Source organism: Gorilla gorilla, chromosome 5 (genome assembly GCF_029281585.2).
Source record: "Gorilla gorilla gorilla isolate KB3781 chromosome 5, NHGRI_mGorGor1-v2.1_pri, whole genome shotgun sequence".
Lineage (NCBI taxonomy): Eukaryota > Metazoa > Chordata > Mammalia > Primates > Hominidae > Gorilla > Gorilla gorilla.
The window spans coordinates 20,903,461-20,924,224 of record NC_073229.2 but is presented as its reverse complement, the minus strand read 5'-3'; the positions used below and the strand labels follow the sequence as shown (position 1 = coordinate 20,924,224).

Here is a 20,764-nt window from a genome sequence, read left to right as displayed (position 1 = left end):
ATTAGAAAAAAACAATTTGGAGACCCATTGAAAGCTTGGGCTCCCAAAGAGGCCCATACCCACTTCTTAAATCCTAAGGTCACACCACGCCTTTGTAAACAGTAATATCCTTGAAATCTTTTCTATGAGCTTTGCAATTCTCAGAGACTCTCTAGAAGGGGACTTGCTCATCATCACTTCTCATAAAGACATTTATTGGTTGTTGTCAGTTTTTAGGTATCCAAAGTGTGTTGCCTTTAGACCCAATTGGAGGATGACAAAGATGAGGGAGTGATCACTGAGGAGCAGGCAGAGTCTCAGAGCCCTGTCTGCCCTTGCACCACTGGGCTGCACACACACCCTCATGCCTCAGGCTCTGGTCTGTGCCTGTGGCTTTGAAGTCTGGGACAAGGAGAGACTTTTCTCCTGAAGGGCAAGGGCTCCGTGGGCCCAGATAAGAAAGGGGAACAGCAGAATTGAATCCTCTCTGGGATCCAATGCCTGGACTGATGGAATTCCAGTAGCACCAATGTCTGCCTGGTATGCATAATGCAGGGCTTTATCTTTGTAACAGCATTTGTTAAATTAACACATCAGAATTGTACATATTTATGGGGTACATAGTGATGTGCTACATTAAATGTATAGTGGTCACATAATAGCATGCAGCATATCCATTCTCTCAAAAGTTTATCATTTCTTTGTGTTGGGAACATTCGATATTTGAAACTATATATTATTAACTACAGTCATCCTACAGTGCTCCAGAACACTAGAACATATTCCTCCTATCTCTTGTAATTTTGTATCCTTTAATCAATCTCTCCCTATTTCTCCCTTCCCCCTACCCTTCCTAGCCTCTAATATCCTCTGTTCTACTTTTCACTTCTATGAGATCATCTTTTTTTGAGCTTCCACATGAGTGAGAACATGCAGTGTTTAATTTTCTGTACCTGGCTTATTTCTCTTAACATAATGTCTTTCAGTTCCATCCATGATGCCACAAATGACAGGATTTCATTCTTTTTTACAGCTGAATAGTATTCCATTGTGTATATATACCACACTTTCTTTTTCCAGTCATCTGTGTTAGACACCTAGGTTGATCCCATATCTTAGCTTTTGCAAATAATGCTGCAATAAACTCAGGATGCAGATGTCTCTTTGACTGTTTTCCTTTCCTTTGGATAAACACCAGTAGTGGGATTGCTGGGTCATGAGGTAGTTCTGTTTGTAGGTTTTTGAGGAACCTCTGTACTGTTCTCCATAGTTGATGTACTAGTTTACATTCCCACCAACATCATATAAGAGTTCCCTTTCTCCACATCCTTGCCAGCATTTTTGTGAGTGTGTCTTTTTGATAATAGCCATCCTAACTGAGGTGAGTTGATACCTCATTGTGGTTTTGATTTGTGTTTTCTGATGATTAGTGATGTTGAGCTTTTTTTAATATATGTTTGTTGGCCATTTGTGTCTTCTTTTAAGACATGTCTATTCAGATTATTGTCCATTTTAAAAATCAGGTTGTTTCTTTTTTTGCTGTTGAGGTGTTTGAGTTCCTCATATATTCTAGATGTTAATCCCCTGTCAGATGAATAGTTTGCAAAGACCTTCTCTCATTCTGTAGGTTGTCTTTTCAGTCTGTTGATTGTTTCTTTTGCTGTGCAGAAGGTTTTAGTTTCTCCAGGATCAGCTGTATGGTAGAACACAAAACAAGTCTCAAAAAATTTTTAAAAATAAAAATCATACCAAGTATCCTATCTGACCATAACGGACTAAAACTAGAAATCAGATAACAGGAGGAACATTCAAAACGTACAGATACATGGAAATTGAACAACATACTCATGAACAACCAATGGGTGAAGGAAGAAATTAAGAAGGAAACTAAAAAATTTCTTCATACAAATGAAAATAGAAACACAATATATTAAAACCTATGGGACACAGCAAAAGCAGTATTAACAGGCAAGTTTATAGCAACAAATGCCTACATCAAAAAACTAGAGCGATTTCATATAAACAACCCAATAATGTATTTCAAGATACTAGAAAAGCAAGAACAAGCCAAACTTAAAAGTAGTAGAAGGAAAGAAATAATAAAGATCAGAGCAATCATACATGAAATTGAGACTAACAAAACCATAGAGAAGATCAATGAAACAAAAAGTTGGTTTTTTGAAAAGATTTTAAAAATTCATAAACCATTAGGTAGACTAAGAAAAAGACAGAGAAGACCCAAATAAATAAAATCAGAAACAAAAAAAGACATCACAACAGATGCCACAGAAATACAAAGAATCATCAGAGACTACTATGAATACCTATATGCCAATAAATTCAAAAACCTAAAGGAAATGGATAAATTCCTGACACATACAACCTACCATGATTGAGCCAAGAGGAAATAGAAAGGCTGAACGGACCAATAACAAGTAATGAGATTGAATCAGTCATAAAAAGTCTTCCAGAAAAGAAAAGTCCAGGACCAGAGGGCTTCACTGCTGAATTCTACTGAAACTTTAAAAATGTAATACCAACTTTTTTCAAACTATTCCCCAAAAAAACGAAACAGAAGGAATTCTTCCAACTCGTTTTACAAGGGCTTTATCTTGAAGGCAAAATGGCACCACTCAAATGTCCATACTCAAATATGCCGCATTTTGGATTTTCCCTGAGCTGTCACCTCCTATCCTGGCTTCAAAACTGTGTATAGTGAGCACATCTCCGCGGTTCTCCCCGCCCTGTGGGTAACACTTGAGGATAAATCAAGGAACAGGACTTGAGATTGCTGGGGCAATGAAAAAGTTATGTCCTCTTGCGGAAGCTCTGCCCTGCTCGTTCACACCACCTGCGCCCTCAGCCCTGGGCAGTGGCCCTTGGGGTACGTGGCCCTAGGGGTTGGAAGGTGGGGCTGCAGCTCCTTCTCTGCTGGGTCATCTGGGCCTTGTTCTTCATTTATGGTCTTGATTTTCAAAATCCATTTCCTGCCATGGAGTTCCGTAAGCGTTTGATATAAATAAATTTTAATTATTTTGAAAGGACACAAATTTCCACGTTGTATGCCATATTTCAAAACTGTAGAGACTACCTGCAAAATCGCTTGTGCTGTCATATTACCATATTTATATATATTCATATATTGTTTCTTAGATAAGCAAAAATTCTCATAGAAATCACAAAGTATTTAGAATCAAATCACAAATGTATCTCAAATGATAATATTTACATGAATTTTGAAGTCTTAAATACACTTATGAGAAAATTAATAATAATGACCTCTATGTCTATCCTGAGAAATTAGAAAAAGATACTAAACCCAAACGCATCAGATGGAAATACTATAGATCAGAACTTAAACTATGGGGGGTGGCATTTGTGTTAGGTTGTTTTATTATAAAGAAAAGATCTGATTTTTAAAATACAGCAAAATGTGAATATATATAATATTAATGTCATGTATCTGTTTCTATTTCCTTGGATTATGTTATTCAAAATTAATTTTGTATAGCTAGAGGCCAGGAAAACAAACATTAACTTTGAGTATTTAAAAAAAAATCAGTGCCTGCAAATGCATTTGGGACTTCCATGTGAGATGACCAGAGACCTTCTGTCCATTCCACACGGCCTTCCTGCATTCCACACACCTGCTCAGCAGGACAGCTTTTAGCTCTTCAAGAAGCTCCCAAGTCTCCCAGAGTGAGTTATCATTCAGATCAGACCATCCCAAAGGTACCACCGAATTCAGTGGGAACAACTTCATCATGTAAAACGCAGTCACAAGCAAATAGAAATTTGGACTTTTTTCATATAGGTAAGAAGGAGGCAGTAATTATTAGTTATCGATAGTGATATGACTTTGAAATAAAAATTTTCTGCTTCTCACAGTCTGTTCCTGCTGCTACAACAAAATACCTTACCCTGGATGATTTATAAACAACAGAAATTTATTGCTCACAGTTCTGGAGGCTGAGACGTCCAGGATTAAGGCACCAGCAGATTCTGTGTCTGGCAAGCGTGTGTTGCTCATAGATGGAGCCTTCTATGTGTCCTCACATGAGGGAAGGGGCAAGGCACCTCTCTTCAGCCTCCCGTTCTCATGACTTAATCACCCCAAAGGCCCTATCTCTTAATACTATCACATTGGGGTTTAGTTTCCAACATATGAATTTGGGCCAGGGTGAGAGAAACACCATTAATACTTTTTCTAGCTGCTAGATTCATTTTAAAACTCTCCTGAGTCCGGGCACGGTGGCTCATGCCTGTAATCCCAGCATTTTGGGAGGCCGAGGCAGGCGGATCACGAGGTCAGGTGTTCAAGACCAGCCTGACCAACATGGTGAAACCCCATCTGTACTAAAAATACAAAAATTAGCCAAGCATGGTGGTGCATTCCTGTAATCCCAGCTACTAGGGAGGCTGAGGCAGGAGAATCGCTTGAACCCAGCAGGTGGAGGTTGCAGTGAGCTGAGATCACACCACTGCACTCCAGCCTGGGTGACAGAGCAAGACTCCATCTCAAAAAAAAAAAAAAAAAAAAAAAGTCTATCCTGAGCTTGCAAAGCACGTGTTCGGTACTTACAATAACTTCTTACCAGCATCAGTCGTGACTTTCCTGATACAATTTAACTAAAATAAAGTGGAGGGATAACTAGAACACTGAGGGCTACAAGAAGCTAGGACTGTCATCTTGAGCTTTGATTTCTACTTTCTGTCTCTCCCAAACAGTCAAGGGTCAGCTGCCTGTTTTGCAATAAAGCATTATTAGCCCATAGCCACACCCACTCCCATACATCCACACTCAGGCCACAAGGCCAAGATGAGGAGAGACCATTTCACCCTCAAAGTCTAAAATATTGATGACTTGGACTTTTGCAGAGATAGCGTGCCAAGTCCTGCTTTGTGCAGTCACGGTGTTCTCTTTGAGGAGCTTGTATATATTGTCATAAATGTAAATTTATAAAATTAATAATAAAACACTAGTTTTTTTGTCTTGGGGTTCCTCACAAGATTCCATCTTTAAAAAAAAAAAAAAAAGATTCTGTCGCTTTGGTAAAACTTGAAAACCACTGTGTTGTGGCATCGTCTGAGGGAAAGAGACAGGCAGTTAGCAGTAACATGGAAATAGCTCTGAAGGAAACCCCGGGACAGTGAGCCTTCAGGTTCCGAAACTGAAAATAACTGCAGGTTGGTCATATTTGGAAGTAATTTTTTAAACGTAAAATCATTCTATTACTATTTATTGTGACAAAATACAACAAAATCAGCAGGCTTCCATGAATTGTTTCTCCATGCTTTAGAAATCTATGGTTACTTTGAAAGGTATACACTGATTTCTTGACACAGCTGGTAGAATGTTGTTCATATCTGCTACTCTGTTACATTTGTTAAATTATTTTTTATTTTTGTAATTGACACATAGTAATCGTACATATTTATGGGGTACACAGTGATGGTGCAGTACATAGAATGTAAAATGATCAGATCAGGGTAATTAGCATGCCCATCATCGCAAATATCACTTTTTTTGTGTTGGGAACATTTAACATCCTCCTCCTAGCTATGTGAAACTGTATATTATTAGTAGCTATGGTCATCCTACAGTGGCGTAGAACATTAGAACTTGTTCCTCCTACCTAGCTATAATTTTGTATCCTTCAACCAACCTCTCCCTATCCCCAGTTTCCCCCCACCCTTCCCAGCCTCTAGTATCCTCTGTTCTTCTTTTTACTTCTATGAGATCACTTTTTTTTTAAGCTTCCATACGTGGGTGAGAACATGTGGTTAACTTTTGTTAAGCATTTTTAAGGTCTTGATTTTTACTCTTTGGAAAAGAAAACTGGGAACGTTTTAGTGCCCACAGTTTTATCTCCCCTGATTGGGCTGATGCGTGTCTGGAGACTGACCACCACCTGCCTGGGAAGCTCCCAGGCCACACCTAAGCCACACTTCCCGGTGCCGTGCAGAATCGGAAGACATTCACCGATCCCCTTTGTGTCTTTAAAGGATATTCCCTGAGTCCCTCCGGTGGCTAATGGCCACCCAGCAGTTTGAGTCTGCAAAGAGGCTGATCCTCCACTTCACACAGAAGAACCGCATGAACCCTGAGGGCGACATCAAGGGTGTGATGCCAGGTGAGCACACCGCGGGCTGGCAGGGCTCAGAGAGGCTCCACGGGGCAGGTCCCTGACACCTGGGCTGGTTTTGTTGCACAAACAGCTGTTTTAACCAGCTGTGCAATTCTCCTGTGACCTTTTGGCCTGCACAAGGGCAATGTGGCAACCTTGACATTCTCTCCACGTTCTAGGTGTTGGTTTCTTTCATGATCAAGTCCAGCACACTCTGGATCTGCTCATCTCCTGTCTAAATGCAGAAGCGAGCCATGAGCCCAATATACACTGCTCAAGGGAATATCTGGCTGTCTGGCCCATAGCCTACCTGCCTGCCAGGTCTAAACACTGCCAGAGCGCTGGCTTAGGGTGTAGTTGGCCCCTGTGACCTCAGCTTTCCTGAGCATGACCTTCAGAGAGCCACCATTGTCTTTACCTGGCCATGACCTATTTGTTGGGCAGCTGAAGACAGGAAAGGTGAAGTGTTTTTGGATAGTCGTTCAGATCCATAGAATTCCTGCGTCAGGAGCGTTACCACAGCTAGGTGGGGGTTCTCAACCTGGGGATCCACGTATCACCAGGAGGTTGTTAAAATCCAGATTCCTGGGCCTCTCCCTGGCACCCGGAGATCCTGACCTGTTAGATTTGGGATAAGCCCTGAGAACTTGCATTTCTAATAAGCACTAGAAGAGATTCTGATGCAAGTGGTATACAGATTTCCGTTTGAAGATCACTGGTGGTCTCGGCCAAAGCTCTGACTCACTGCCCTCACTGAAGACCTGGGATAAATTGTTGCTATAAAATTCCCTGGGAAAATAACCTCCAGGCCATTGTCCAAGAGAGAATATGCTCATTTTCCCCCCTGACCAGAAATGCTTGTGATCATGTTTCATTCAGTAAACCAAGTGTTTACTAAATGCCTGGTGTGTTTCAGGCGCTATTCTAGAGCAGAGAAGACACCGGCAAAGCCTTGCTCTCACGTAACTTGCAGGCAGGTGGGGCACACAGACAGGGAAGTTACACGTGCATACGTCAGGAGGGATGAAACAGCAGGGTGGCGGGATAGAGGGTGGCGGGGAGGGACTACAGTCAGAGTGGCTGCGGAAGCTTTGCTCCAAGGGCACAGGTGCAGGGGCCTGAGTGAGGTGGGAGAATGTGTCCTGCAGGTATCCATTTATGATGGGAAGGGATGCACGGGAACCCCAAATCAGAGAAGCCCTTGGTACCTGGACAGGCCTCTCGTTAGACTCCCAATCCAGAAGGTCGGGGACACTAGGTCACTAGAAGCTCCTTGGTGCTGCCATAGCTCAGCCAGGATGTCATCCTCTGCCTCAACTTGTGCAGGGACCTGAGAGTCAGGTCACCCAGGCTGGACCACGTGCTGGGCGGGGTGGGGCCTACCCAGGGACGCCTGAAGCTTTTGCTTTGCTGGACAGAAGAAGGACGTGAGCCAGGTCTGGTTGACATGAAGGGTGCTGAGTGCTGGTGCATCTGTGGTCCCTTTTTATCCAGGGACAGTGACGAGAAATACGATGACACTCACATGGCACTTACATTTCAGCTCCTTTTCTAAGTGATTTGCAAATATTAATTCATATTTAATATTTAGTCCCCAAGTGCTTCACGTGTATTATTTCTCCATGACAGCCTATGAGAGAGGCACTATAATTAGCCCCATTTGCCGATGAGGAAATGGGAGCACAGAGAGGCTAAGCAGCTTCCAGAGGTCACACAGCTGCTAAGAAGTTGAGCGAGGACTTGTCCAGCAGGGGTGCAAAGTCCAGCAGGGGTGGCTTTGCCACGCTGCTCTAACATGAGGGAGAGCTCTGGATAGATACAAACTTCCCTGCGCTGAGTAGTGAGTACTCAATCCAGGTTTCTCCAGCGGGGCCATGCTTGCTCGTTTTGGACGGTCCACATGGCTTTCCCAGATTTCCCCAGACCTCACTCGTTAGCCGGTTAATGCTCTTAGGCTTACAGTACAATTTGTTTGTGGCATTTCCCTAACTAAGTCATCACACTCTGCTTCTTTCACGTTAAAATATTGTCTGGGAATAGCTTGTTTTCTCAAATCCTAATTACACTGATTCATTTCCCTCCTATATTTGGAAAGTGGTATTAGATCCTTTTTAAAAATTTATTTCTTTGCTTATGAGTTTTGCTGGTGCTTATTTCCTTTCCAGAGTCCCAGGCAGGGGGCTGGGTGAGAGGCAGTTGGTGACATATGACTTAACAAAGAGGATAGAGGCTTCACCTCCTTGGGGAGCGGTCCTCAGGTGGTGGCTCTGCCCCGCAGCCCTTCACAGTGGACTCTGCTCTCTTCCACCCCCAGCTGTCAGATGTGTTGATGGCAGCATGATTGGCAGGGCTGCTGAGTGCTGGGGGAAGGCAGTGTGTCTTTCAGTTGCTACATCTCCCACTTCCAGCTTCCTCTGCCCAGGCTCAGTTTTCTGCATGGAATCTTCCTCCCATCACCCCATCTAATCCCACAGCCAACACCTGCTCCGAGCCTCATGTCTGTCACCCTCTCGTGCCCTGGCCGGCTGGCTGGGCTCCCAGCTTTGTTCCATCCTCCCTGCCACCAGGTCACACATGATCTGATCACATCACCACCGGCTTCAAGCCTCTCCAGTGCCTCCCAGTGCCTTTCGGGTAGACCCCAGGTCCTCCAGGCCACTGCAGAGGCTCTCTCTGATCTCTGCCTCCCACCACCTCACACCCTGGCCTTCGTTTGGCTCCCAGGACACACCACCGTCTCCCTCTCCACAGGTCCCTCCCGGTGCACACTCCCTGTCCTCTCAGCTCCCACTCTTGCCTTGGCCAGCTCCTCAGAGACCAAGTCAGCCCCCAGTTATTCACTGTTACAACTTCAGCACTTCTCCCCGCTTCCCTTCATCCCAGCTACGACGAGTAATTGCAGGGTTCCTTATTACTGCCTGTCACCCCTGCAGAGCGGCAAGGCCAGGCAAGGCAGGGCCCGTCTGTAGAGCCAGACACTTCTGTGCCCCCAGCAGCAGCCCAGCCGAAGGCCTGACGCGTAGCAGGCGTGCCATGAATATTTATGGGCTAAACGAACCCAGGACTCCTATAGTAAGGAAGGGTTAGGATTGCGGTTGCATTGCCACTGGGTAAGTAGGCGTCTCGGGCCTGGCTGGAGGTATGTGTAGGGGTCCAGTGGGGCTGCTCACTGCCCCATCAGTACATCCTAACCTTGGACTTATGCTGGGGGAAAACCTGATGTTCCCAAATTTCTTATTTCCTTTTCTCTTTTAAAGCTGTCCTTGGTTTATCTCCTAGCAAGTGTGATGTTCTTAGTGGCCTGTGCAGCTGAGTTTAGATATGTGGGTGTGTTCCTATCATTCTCTCAATGTCAGTCCTGCAACCTTCATATCACATAACGTGCCCAGCTGCTGAGAGCACTCCTGTGTCATTAGTTCCTGAGGTTTCGAGCGTTTAAAGCAGGAGTAGAAGGCCCGCTGGTTCCCAATGTGGCCGTGTGGCCAGCAGCCTAATGCAAAAACGAGACCCGGGATGAGTGCCACACACAGCACTGTGCCTTCAGTTTCACAGGCTGAGCATCCCTTATCCAGAATGCTCGGGACCAGAAGTGTTTTGGGGATTGGATGTTTTGGGATTTGGGGATATTTGTATGATACTTACTGGTTGAGCTTTCCAAATCCAAAAATCCCAAATCTGAATGCTCCAGTGAGCATTTCCTTTGAGAATCATGTGGGTGCTCAAGAGATTCTCAATTTTAGAGCATTTCAGGCTTCAGATTTTGTAGAATCTCAAATGGTAATAATGTAACTCAATGTAGAATGTCGAATGCCCAAATGGTAGTAAGATAAGCAAAAAGTCACTGGACAGTGACTGCCAGGCATCGGAGGAAGCGCTTCCTGTGTATCTCATCTGCATCTGAGCTTCATGAGGGAGAGGAGCCATTCTCCCTACTTTACAGGAACAGAACGGGCCCAAAGAGGCTGAGCACTTGGGGAGCAGTAACTCCATGATCCCTCTCAGTGTCAGGCTAGCCCCAGGGGAAGGACGGCAAATGCACTCCTGTCTTCTTCCTTGTGGGGAGCCACGTGCAGGGCGCAGGCATCCTCCGTCCTCAGCATCAGTCCTCTCCGGGCAGCCCCACACCTCACCCCGGAGAAGCCAACCTGCCCAGCATTGCCAGGATGCACGGCTGAGTCTGTGTGATCCGAGCGCCCCCATCTTAGCCCCATGTGGGGCTCCCTACTACCCTTAGCAATGACAGAGCTTGGGTTTTGTCCTGGCCTGCCTCACTCTGCCTTAACAATCTGTTCAGATCCTAAGATGACGAGAGGGTGGATGTGTCAGGCCACCTCCACGTTCCACGCTAGGTACCTTGCCCAAGTCACACCACCTATAAGTGATGAAAGCAAGGTATGACCCCAGGCAGGCTGCACAGGGCCCTCGCTCCGCAGGCGACCGCCACGGCTCACTCAGAGGGCTCGGGTTAGGTGGAGCCTGTGTCTGGGCAGACGAGGACAGAGATGACAGAGGTCGGCAGTGCCCGGTCAGTTGTTGAAAGCTTGGCTAGACATTGAAGATTGTGCTGTCTGAGGTGACTTCGTGATAAGATTCCTGTGGACGCTTATCTTCCACTTGCTTTCAAGCACATGTATTCAAGTGGCCGAGTGGCCCCATTCTAAATCGGTCCCGGAGGGGTGAGGGGCTGTGTGGAAGAGGCAGCAGGTGCTTCTTCTACTTCCCAATGCGGGTGTGGGGCTCAGGGCTGCCTCCTTGGAGCGTTTGGTGTGCTTTTTTAAGGACTCTTGTGGCAGAGATGGCAGCATCCCTTCTTCCCTTTCATTCTCTTTCTCCTCCTCCTGCTCCTTGTCCTCCTCCTTTTTCTTTTCTTGCTTTCCGTCTCTATAACTGATGTTTTTCCAATTTCACCCCTAACGCACTAGCGTCGTCCACTAGGATGACAACAAAGCCGGTTTATCTCACACCCCCACGCAAGCCAATTCCAATTCTCCTCTGCGTGTGTTTTCCCTGCTCCTCCTGAGCCTGGTCTTGGGCGAGCGGCCACTGCGTCCTCTGCTGTCCTCGGAGGCCTGGTTTACCTCTCACACCAGATGGCCAAATGTGGAGAGGCCGTGCCCTCCTCCCAGCGGGTCAGCAGGGTCATCAGGGCCTCCTTTCCCTCCCTCTGTTGGTGAAGAGAAGCTGGGAGATGTTGGGCTCACTGAGCACGGGGCGGGAAGACACGTGCTCCCCGAGTGCTCCCAGAGGCCGCGCCGAGTTCTCCCATCCGGCCCTCAAGGCAGCGCTTCTTCCTACTTCACAGACGAGCAGCTGGGCTCAGAGCAAGGACAGCGTAGCTTTTCCAAGGAGCCAGCCGGAAGTGCAGAAGCTGGGTTCCTGCCTGGGCTCATCAGGCCCCTCACAGCGCCCAGACCTCAGCCCCGACCACACGGGGATCCGCGAAAATGTGGAGGCACAGGGGCTGCAGGATGGCCTTGGACATACCCGGCTCATCAAAATTCAGTCGGCTCGACGTGGGTTTTGGTTGGAACATTTTCTGATGGCTCTAAGTCAAGCAGGCTGATGTGTCCTCCTCCTCCTCTGTCTCGAGGAGAGCATGGGAGCCGGGTGCTCGCCGCAGCAAATCCTAGATGCCAGTGTCCCACAACCTGGACGGGCTCCCTGTTGCCCATTCATTTCCATGTGTGAGGAGTTTAGAGAAGTCTCTAGATGTCCATCTGATACCTGGACAGACAAAAAGGCCTCTTGGATTCAGCTACCATTGAGGGTGTTAGAACCATCTGAAGTGTCCTATAACATAGAGTGCTGCCTTGAGGGCCGGATGGGAGAACTCGGCACGGCCTCCGGAAGCACTCGAGGATTTGAGGCCCAGAAGAACAGACGTAATGCTGCGGAAGCTTCATGCTGTTGTTGACAGGCTGGTGATGTGAGTAACTGGTAGTAAGATAAGCACAAAGTCATTCGACAGTAACTCTGCCAGGCATGGGAGGAAGCGCTTCATGTGCTTCCTGAAAACATATCAATAGCCCTGGAAAGGTTAATCTAATTCCACTTAGAAGAATTCAGTTACCTCTGCAGACTACAGTCAATTTTTTAGACTGAGTTCTAGGTTTAATTTTATTTAAAAAGCTCAGGTCATAATGCAGTTGTTATTGCTTCTTTAACATCATACTTCGTAAACAATAACATATCAGGAGTTCAGTTTGGGGTATATACTTTTTAAAACTTTAAACTTATATGGACTTGCTAATGGACATTGAAATTTTCTTCTCGGAAGTCTTCCATGGTGAGAAAACGTAGCTAATACAGTTGGTTTCTGATGAGTTCTATAATAGCAAAGATATTCAGATCATTGGATCCAAGGTTTTCTGTTAACCATGATATTTTCAAGCTCTTTACAAAATTAGTTATTTTAACCATAGAGAAACTGTGCCTGTAGTCAAAGTAGCCCATTTTTGCTGAGGAAAAATAATGGACCTTGGGAGCTGAAAGGGTCCATGGACCAGCAGCTGAAATGCCAGTCCTGTGGGCTTACACACAGACCTCAATCTTTGCACCCAAGTATGGCAAGGGAGAAAGTTCTGGAAACTCAGTAGACATGAGATCCCTCAGACAAGTGAAAGGTTTCTCCTTCTCCCTTCTGTGCCCTGGCTGGTGACACTGAGTTCAAAAACAATGTTTGAATAAAAACATTGTTTTATTCAAATCCCTACAGTTTAGCAACACATTTTTTCTTCAAACTATAATGAAAGAGCTTTGTGACCCTCCTACCGCTGGATGGCAGGAAGGAGGTGGAAGAGGAGGGTTGCACTTGAGCCATCCAGGGTTCAGAGTGGCCCTCGGAAGCACAGGGCCGGGGTCCTGGAGAGAGAGCCCCCGAGGGAGCAGAAGGGTCCCTCTAGAGGCAACGACACACCTCCCAGCACTCGACTTCCCAGATTGCGAATGTCTGATACTGTCGTGATACTGTTGTCAAAACTAAGAGAGTGACATTGGAACACTATCATTCACCAAACCCCAGCCTTTATTTGGTGCCTCCCATCATCGTGCTTTCCATGATGACTCCTCCCGCCTGGGATGCCGCCCAGGACTGCGTCTTGTCCTCCCCTCTCCCTAGTCTCCTGGTCTGACAGCTGCTCAGTCTTTCTTGTTTCTGGTGACCTTGACAGTCTTGAAGAGTCCTGGTTCCCCTCCGCTTCGGGAAGTCTCCCTTTTCTTTTTTAGCTCCCGAGTAGGGGATTACTCCATGAAGACATGCCAGGCTAGGAAGGCAGAGAGGCAACAGAAGGCTGAGGTGGCATTCCTGCTCCCAGACGTGCAAGCAGACAGCTCCTGGAGGCCAGCACCCCCGCCATTCTGAATCTTCCCTGTAAATTGCCAGATCAACACCAGCACCTCTGCAGACCCCTTGGCCTGATGAATGTAACACTGTGCGCTGGTGGACTCCCTTCAGAGGGGCTTTCAGAGCCGCTGGAGCCGCACAAGAAACTCAGTCTCATGACTTTATAGTTGCTCACATCCCTTGGAGCCAAAATATTGTCCAGCTCCCAAGGACTTCTGTTAACTAAAACATGCACACATATATGCATGCGTATGAATGTGTGCATGTATGGTGTATACACATACACGCAGATGTGTTCACTTATGTATTTGGCTTTCAAAGATGCATATGATGTCCTAAGGGCAGTTTCAGCAGAAGTAGCTACAGCCATAGTTCCACCCCACAAGGCTAAGCAGCATATCTGCATGTGGCCTTCCCAGTCTCCGAGCCGGGGGTGACACAGGCAGATGCAGAGCGTACGGAAAAGAACTGCATGTTTAGATTTGCCCAGGGCCTAATGAGTGCCTCAGTAACCTAGAATATCATCGCTGAGCTCTGTACTCAGACAAAAGTGAACTGAGTCGAGACCGTTTATTTGTGTGCACTCTGACTGGTTCCAAAACAAGGGTTTGTGATGGAAACTTCTGCTGACGGTGCACCTTGGTGCCCTCTCAGGCACCCGAGGGAAACCTGAACTGCAAAGCTGGGGTCTTATGAGTGCCTTTCTATCCTGGAAACCTAGACCCTATCCACTGGCAAAAAAAAAAAAAAAAAAGCTTTTCTCTTCCTTCTGTGGTACCCGAACTGGGGAACCAGGGCTGTGACTGCAGCTGCTGTCCTGTCCTCTGTGGGTGGCCTGCCCAGGGCTCACAGGGTCTGTTTTTTTGCAGAGCTGGAGAAAGAGCTTTCCCGGAGGCCCAAGAAGGTCTGCATCGTGAAGGTGGTGGGGACACGGAACCTGTGGAAGAACATTGTGGTCCTGTGTGTGAACTCGTGAGTCACAGAGGACAAGTGCCAGCTGGGTGGGAGGGGGCCAGGGAAGAAGGTGGGCGGTGGTGAAGCCCAGGGCCCTGCTCCCCACCCCGCTGAACTTGGGATCCTAAGGGTGTGTGTGTGAAGAGTGACACGGGCTAGAAGATATTGACCTCCCCCTCCCGGAAGCCTCAAGCAGCCGGTGCCCCCCAGGCCAGGCGTGTAAATCCTGTGAGCAGGGCCTCCCCACCATGTGCCCGTGAGGTCCAGGGAACCAAGATGCACATGGACGCACCTCCTCGGGCACAGTTGGGGATGCTACAAGGCTGGAAATTCTGGGCCCCGTCTCAGGACGGGATTTGAGACCCATGAGGCCTTGGCCCCTGCCTGTAGCCGGCCCCGCCCTTCCTGAACCTGCAGCCAGCCTGGCCAAAGGCCCCAGGACAGCTGCGGGTGGAGGCAGGTGGGCCTGAGCCAGGCCAGTGAGCGCAGACCTCCTCCCAGGGCCCTCACCGGCCCAGGTCACCCCGCCTGCTGGGTCCTGCAGGGGCTGGGGGCCATCACTCACGCAGGTTCTTTGCAGCCCAGTCCCTAGACTTGGTGTGTACCTAGAAGGTCACTCCTGTCTTGAGCTCAGTGGCCCTGACTGTGCAAGGCGGTCCCTTGTTCAGGGTCAGAGGTCACCAAGGTGGCGGAGGGAAGGGATTTGACTCATTTGGGTTAGAGGTCACCTGGGGTGTTGCACTCATTTGTGAAAGGTCTCGAGCTGCCACCAGGTAAAGACAGGCCCAGGGTGAGGGCGAGGGGCCAAGCATCCCCCATGGCTTTTTCTGTCAAAGCAACTCTACTTCATCAGTTCTCCATATTGGGGTTCTGGGTTGAAATTGATTTGTGAGGAATACAAGAGGCTCTACTGCCCAAACAACAGTAGAGCGTCATCCTGAGCTCAGGAGAGAGACCAAGGCCAGGGACCAGCCACGGCCACATCAGGCCAAGCCCAGGGCCCCAGCCTTGGCCACTCTGCTGCTGCCTGGTTCAGGTAGATGCTGCGTGAGCTGGTGGCACTGTTAGGAGTTGAACGGCTTCTCCAAATTTTATGTTGGAAAAAAACATGAAATTTGACATAGACAAGATGGTGAGTTTCCATTTTAATGATTCTTTTTGTGGAGACGGGGAACCGAGCTCTCTGGCTCTGTTATCTTCAGATGACCTGTTGTGGTCAGGGGAGACTTCATTTCTACCAGAGCAAGAAGGTAGGAGATTGCCCTGCTATCTCAGCAGGCCAGAAGAGGAACTCTGGAGGCTAACTGAACCAAATCAGTTGCTGGATTATAAAGCCATTGCGTGGGGGCTGGGGCCTATTTCCCAAGAGGAAAGGCATTCACCTGGCAAGGGGTGGGTTCCCCCTATGGGGCAGGGATGGGGTCTGTTACAGTTGACCTTGATGCATTCTTAAGGTTAGATGAGAAGGACTTAGATTTCCCTGAAGCACGAAAGGGTGTTTGGGGAGAGAAGGGGGCAGTTTTTGGCTCTGGGATGGTTGCCAAGAGCAGACATAACAAGGGTCCCTCGAGGCACCACGGGTGCATCACACACAGGCACACCCCAGAGGTTCCTGAGAGCCCTGAGGCACCCCATGGATGGCCATCAGCAGCCTCCATGGGAGGGTGCGGCCATGCCTTTGTTCCTGTTTTCAGGGCAGACATGTTTTTCCAGCAGGTTGATATGCTCGTGTGGGGTAGTAAAGAAGCTTGACCCAGGGCAGTGGAGGGGAAACAGGGATAAATTAAGCATCAAAATGGAGGCCGGGTGCGGTGGCTCACACCTGTAATCCCAACACTTTGGGAAGCCAAGGCAGGCGGATCACTTGAGATCAGGAGTTCGAGGCCAGCCTGTCCAACATGGTGAAACCCTGTCTCTACCAAAAAATACAAAAATTAGCTGGGCATGGTGGCAGGTGCCTGTAATCCCAGCTACTTGGGAGGCTGAAGCAGGAGAATCACTTAAACCAGGGAGGGGGAGGTTGCAGTGAGCTGAGATCTTGCCACTGCACTCCAGCTTGGGTAGCAGAGCATGGCTCTACTCAAAAAAAAAAAAAAAAAAAAAAGTTTCCTGAGGACCATGTATGTCTTCCATTGGCCTGGCTTCTGCCCGACTCCTCCAAGCTGTGTGGGTGGAGTTGAGGCTGGTATGGGTAGATCTCCACCCTTCCAGAACCCTAAGTGCCCAGAAAAGCTGCGTCTCTGAGTTGCCGCTTACCTGCCGAGAGCCTCGTGCGAGCTGCTCTGCCCCCCTGCCCCTGTGAAGTGGGTGTGCAGTGGCTGTTGGAGTGCGGCCCTGGGTTAAATGAGTCAGTACCGGGAAAGCGCTTTGTCTTGGAGGATTCCCAGGAAAGCGCGTGTTTTAACAAAAGGACTCACCGCTCTTGTGCTCACACCTGTCTATTAAAGCCATGGTAGAGGGGCATGAGCCTGGACCTCCATCAGGAGAAGCATTCCATATTTCTCCCACGTCTCCTCTTTTGCATTTGCTCTGTAATCTGCTCGTGGTTCAGTCATGATGCGCTTTTCTATGACACATTGAGTTGCTTCTTCATCTCCTGGTCACCTGACAGCACGAACTCCCAGGAGGCGGCGCAGCCCCTGGCGTGGGGGCAGCCCACCCACTGCCGCTCGGTATGTCTCCACAGGCTGACGGGGTACGGGATCCACCACTGCTTTGCCAGGAGCATGATGGGCCACGAGGTGAAGGTGCCGCTCCTGGAGAACTTCTACGCTGACTACTATACCACGGCCAGCATCGCGCTGGTGTCCTGCCTGGCCATGTGCGTGGTGGTCCGGTTCCTCGGGCGCAGGGGAGGGCTGCTGCTCTTCATGATCCTCACCGCCCTGGCCTCGCTCCTGCAGCTCGGCCTCCTCAACCGTGAGTGGGCCGGGGAGGTGGGCTGGGTGCAGGGAGGGAAGCTGGCAGATCCCCAAGGGCATTTGAAAGGGCTGCGTAAGACTCCGTTGGCCACTCTAAAATCTACTGCTGGAAGGAGCTGCTTTGGGGAGAACAGAGCTTCAGTTGAGAGCATCTGTGGAGCCCGCCTTAGAGGGCACTGGGCCTTCCCGCCTCCCCCTGTCCCGGCCCGGGCTGCACCATGATTCCTTCCGAGTCCTGGTGGCCCGGTCTTTGCTAATAGGTAGACTGCTTCTGTGTGATTCATCACATGACGAAGAAGAACAAAGGATTTTCTTTCGAGTGACATTAAGGGGGAAATAAATCTGTTTTGTCACCCTTGCATTAGGGCCCTGCTTTTCAGCAGATGTTCCCGAGTTCATCAGCTTCTCTTTGGACCAAAGAATCTCTCAGTAAAGGTTAAAAATAATCTGGCCGGGTGCAGTGGCTCACGCCTGTAATCCCAGCACTTTGGGAGACTGAGGCGGTCGGATCATGAGGTCAGGAGTTCAAACCAGCCTGACCAATATAGTGAAACCCCATCTCTACTAAATATACAAAAAATAATTAGCTGGGCTTGGTGGTGCACGCCTGTAGTCCCAGCTACTCAGGAGGCTGAGGCAGAAGAATCACTTGAACTTGGGAGGCAGAGGTTGCAGTAAGCTGAGATCGCAGCACTGCACTCCAGCCTGGGTGACAGAGCAAGACTCCATCTCAAAAAAAAATAATCTAAGGCAAAGCCAGAGAGTCCATCTGGCCCTTCCAGCAAGCTCTGTATAGCTCCTCACCAACAAATACCCATTCCCGTGTATGGACAAACCACCACAGCATCTCCGTGGCCGGCCCCGAGCGCGACATGAACAGGCAGGACTGATGAGCCTCTTCTCCCACCCTGGCACCGTCCTCCTGGGACAGGCTCAGGACACTGTGGGAACATCGACCCCACAGAGCTCCCCTGCCTTTACAAGGAAAATGAACCCGGGCTCTCAGAACTAGACGCCAGGGCTGTCCACCGCACCCAGATCAGAGCGGCCTTGTCGTGCAGCCTAGATTAGAGATGGCTCACTTCAAACTCAGGAGCAGCTTTCTAACTTGGACAGTTCTTATGCAATCTATACCTTGCTGGGAGACTGCTGTTAGGCTTAGCTAATGGAACGCACACGTGGCGCCTGTCTCCCTCCATCCCCGTTCCCCAGCTGCCCTTCCAGGGAGTCTCTGCCTTGCTCACACAGTTGGGACGGAAGTGGCAGGGTGCCTCAGCCCCCGGGTGTTGCGATGCCCTTTTGGCCCTGAGCAGGAATGCACAGGAGCCCCAGGCGAACACCAGGCAGCCGTGAGGAGCAGAGCTGGGGCTGGCAGGGGCACCCCACAGCACTTGACGCTGCTTGAATGCAGGCCGCAGTGACCTGTGGGTGACTTTATATGCAAGGAAGCTCACCCTTTGCACCTGCTGGGGTCTCACTGTGAAGGTTCCATTTTCTCCTCAGGCTCTGAGGGCAGCAGGGTCTCACTCCTGTCTTCCTAACAAAAAGATCTTTGTTTAGTGCAGTATGAATTCCACTGCCCCGGCGACCAGCACCATCCCAGACACGGAAGGGAGTTTGCTTGAACCAAGTCGCATGGGAACACCCTAGGCTAACTCCACACCTAATGTGCTCTCTCCTCTCTTCTCGCTTGCTCGGCCCTTGTCCGTGTGGGTGCGATCATGTCTGCGGGTCCAGTGATTGGAAAGTACAGCCAGCACCCAGACTCAGGTGAGTCCCAAGCGCGTGGGCTGTGCTTCCTCGTCTCGTATTACGTCTAAATGGGTGTTTTCTCGAAGACTCACGGACCTGTGGTTTCCATTTTCTCTTTCTCCCCCTTGCCCTCCAAGAACTGCAGCTGAAGTTGGCCGTAGGTTGGACACTATACGGATACATTTGTATTCTCCCTCTTGCCTCTAGAAAGAGCGACTGGTGCTTCCCTGTTTGTGTGCTGCTTGGCACGCATACCCCCGCCCCTTCCCCTGGCACCAGGCTCAGCACAGGCCCTAGCCCGGCGCCAACATGCTTTGTCTTAGGGACAGTTGTCTGGGTGGGGGGAGAAAGCCCAGGAGTGCTGGGGCCCGGCTGTCTGTGCTGCCAGGGGAAGCCGCTGCCCCCTCTGACTCATGTAAGCTTGCTGCCCTGCAGCCATGGGCACAGCACAGTGCCACCCTGCACCTCGAAGCTGCTGCTGCACCCGCCTGGCCTGCCCCAGCCCTCGCCCGTGTCCCTGGAGAGTGCTTGCCCTCTATGCAGCCTTGGGGAAGCTGAGCTGAGCCCCAGCTGTATGGTCCTGACAGCATGCCCCTGCACTGTGCCAGACCCTGTCCTGGCGCGAGGTCGGTCTCCGGTGCCATTTACGAGGGCTTTGATGGGTTGAACACTTGCCTTCTGGGCCCATAAATTCTGTGGGTTGAGTTTTTGTTTCCTTAAATCAACCCTGACTCAGCTACTCTGTCCCACACGTTGGGCACATCAGACCTGACTGGAGCAAATGTAGGCCAGGGCAGAGGGATGTCGCTGTGGCACCAGGGACATGCCAGCCTGCCCTCCCCTCCCACCAGGCATGGCTCCCGGCTGAGGAATTCCAATAGAGGCCACCATGAGCTCCAGCATGCTTGACGCACAGGGACTCATAGAAGCCCCACAAAACCCACTGCAGGGGCTCTGGGCTTCTAGTCCTTGAGGTGCTGCTTGGTCCCCAGAGGGAATTGCATACCCATCCATGCTGCAAGCTGGACACTGGGAAGGAGCTGTGCTGTGCAGCCCCAGGCTTCCCTCCCACCCTGGCCTGGCTTCCTCTCTTCCCTAACCACCTTCTTCTGACCTTCCCCCAGGGATGAGTGACAGCGTCAAGGACAAATTTTCCATCGCGTTTTCCATCGTGGGCATGTTCGCCTCCCATGCGGTGGGGAGCCTCAGCGTGTTCTTCTGTGCGGAGATCACCCCGACAGTGATAAGGTGCGTCATGGGAGACACCCCAGGGGACGCCGGCTTCTCGGAAATCAAAGACGAGTCCCTGGCTCCAGGCTGGTGTGGGATTAACCAGCGTCTGCTCTGTCTCTGGCTCTGGACACATCAGCTTCGTGGTTCCTAGCCGAGGTGGCTGTTGTACCCAACCCCGAGGCGCCCGAGAGGCACTGAGAACCTGGCCCTGGGGTCCTGTCCAGGCAGCAGCAGGAGAAGGGGGAACAGGGAGCTACTCTGCGCCCAGGAAATATGTCAGTGTCTGAGCGTCTGGCAAGGGGGGAGTTCAGCAGATCACTTATGCCGCACTTCCACCAGAACCTGTGCCGCCAACTCTGCTAAGAGACCTCACGGCACAGCTACTGCAAAATGTTTTACAAAGTAGAAAGAGCCTACCCCCGGCCCCTCTCCGAGATGGAGTTTCACTCTTATTG

The 20,764-nt window shown here is 49.5% G+C and overlaps 1 protein-coding gene and 1 long non-coding RNA gene across 7 annotated transcripts in view; one reads left to right on the top strand and one right to left on the bottom strand.

Annotated features, from left to right (window-relative positions):
• Positions 1-20,764, top strand: part of SLC22A23 (solute carrier family 22 member 23) — a 187,495-nt gene that overhangs the window by 152,274 nt on the left and 14,457 nt on the right. For 2 of the 6 annotated variants that reach the window (XM_019029103.4, XM_055390940.2), the window contains 6 exons: positions 5,986-6,113; positions 14,319-14,421; positions 17,090-17,322; positions 19,062-19,094; positions 19,214-19,237; positions 20,201-20,324. In XM_019029103.4, the coding sequence (XP_018884648.2) occupies positions 5,986-6,113; positions 14,319-14,421; positions 17,090-17,322; positions 19,062-19,094; positions 19,214-19,237; positions 20,201-20,324 (645 nt within the window). Of the gene's footprint in view, positions 1-5,985; positions 6,114-14,318; positions 14,422-17,089; positions 17,323-19,061; positions 19,095-19,213; positions 19,238-20,200; positions 20,325-20,764 lie in introns of those variants that run through there. The other 4 variants (XM_063707294.1, XM_019029104.4, XM_055390941.2 and 1 more) reach the window with 3 other exon arrangements.
• Positions 514-4,485, bottom strand: LOC129534303 (uncharacterized). The gene is made up of 2 exons (XR_008680845.2): positions 3,938-4,485; positions 514-1,672 (listed from the first exon to the last, which is right to left on the bottom strand). It is a non-coding gene; the product is annotated as an uncharacterized lncRNA (long non-coding RNA).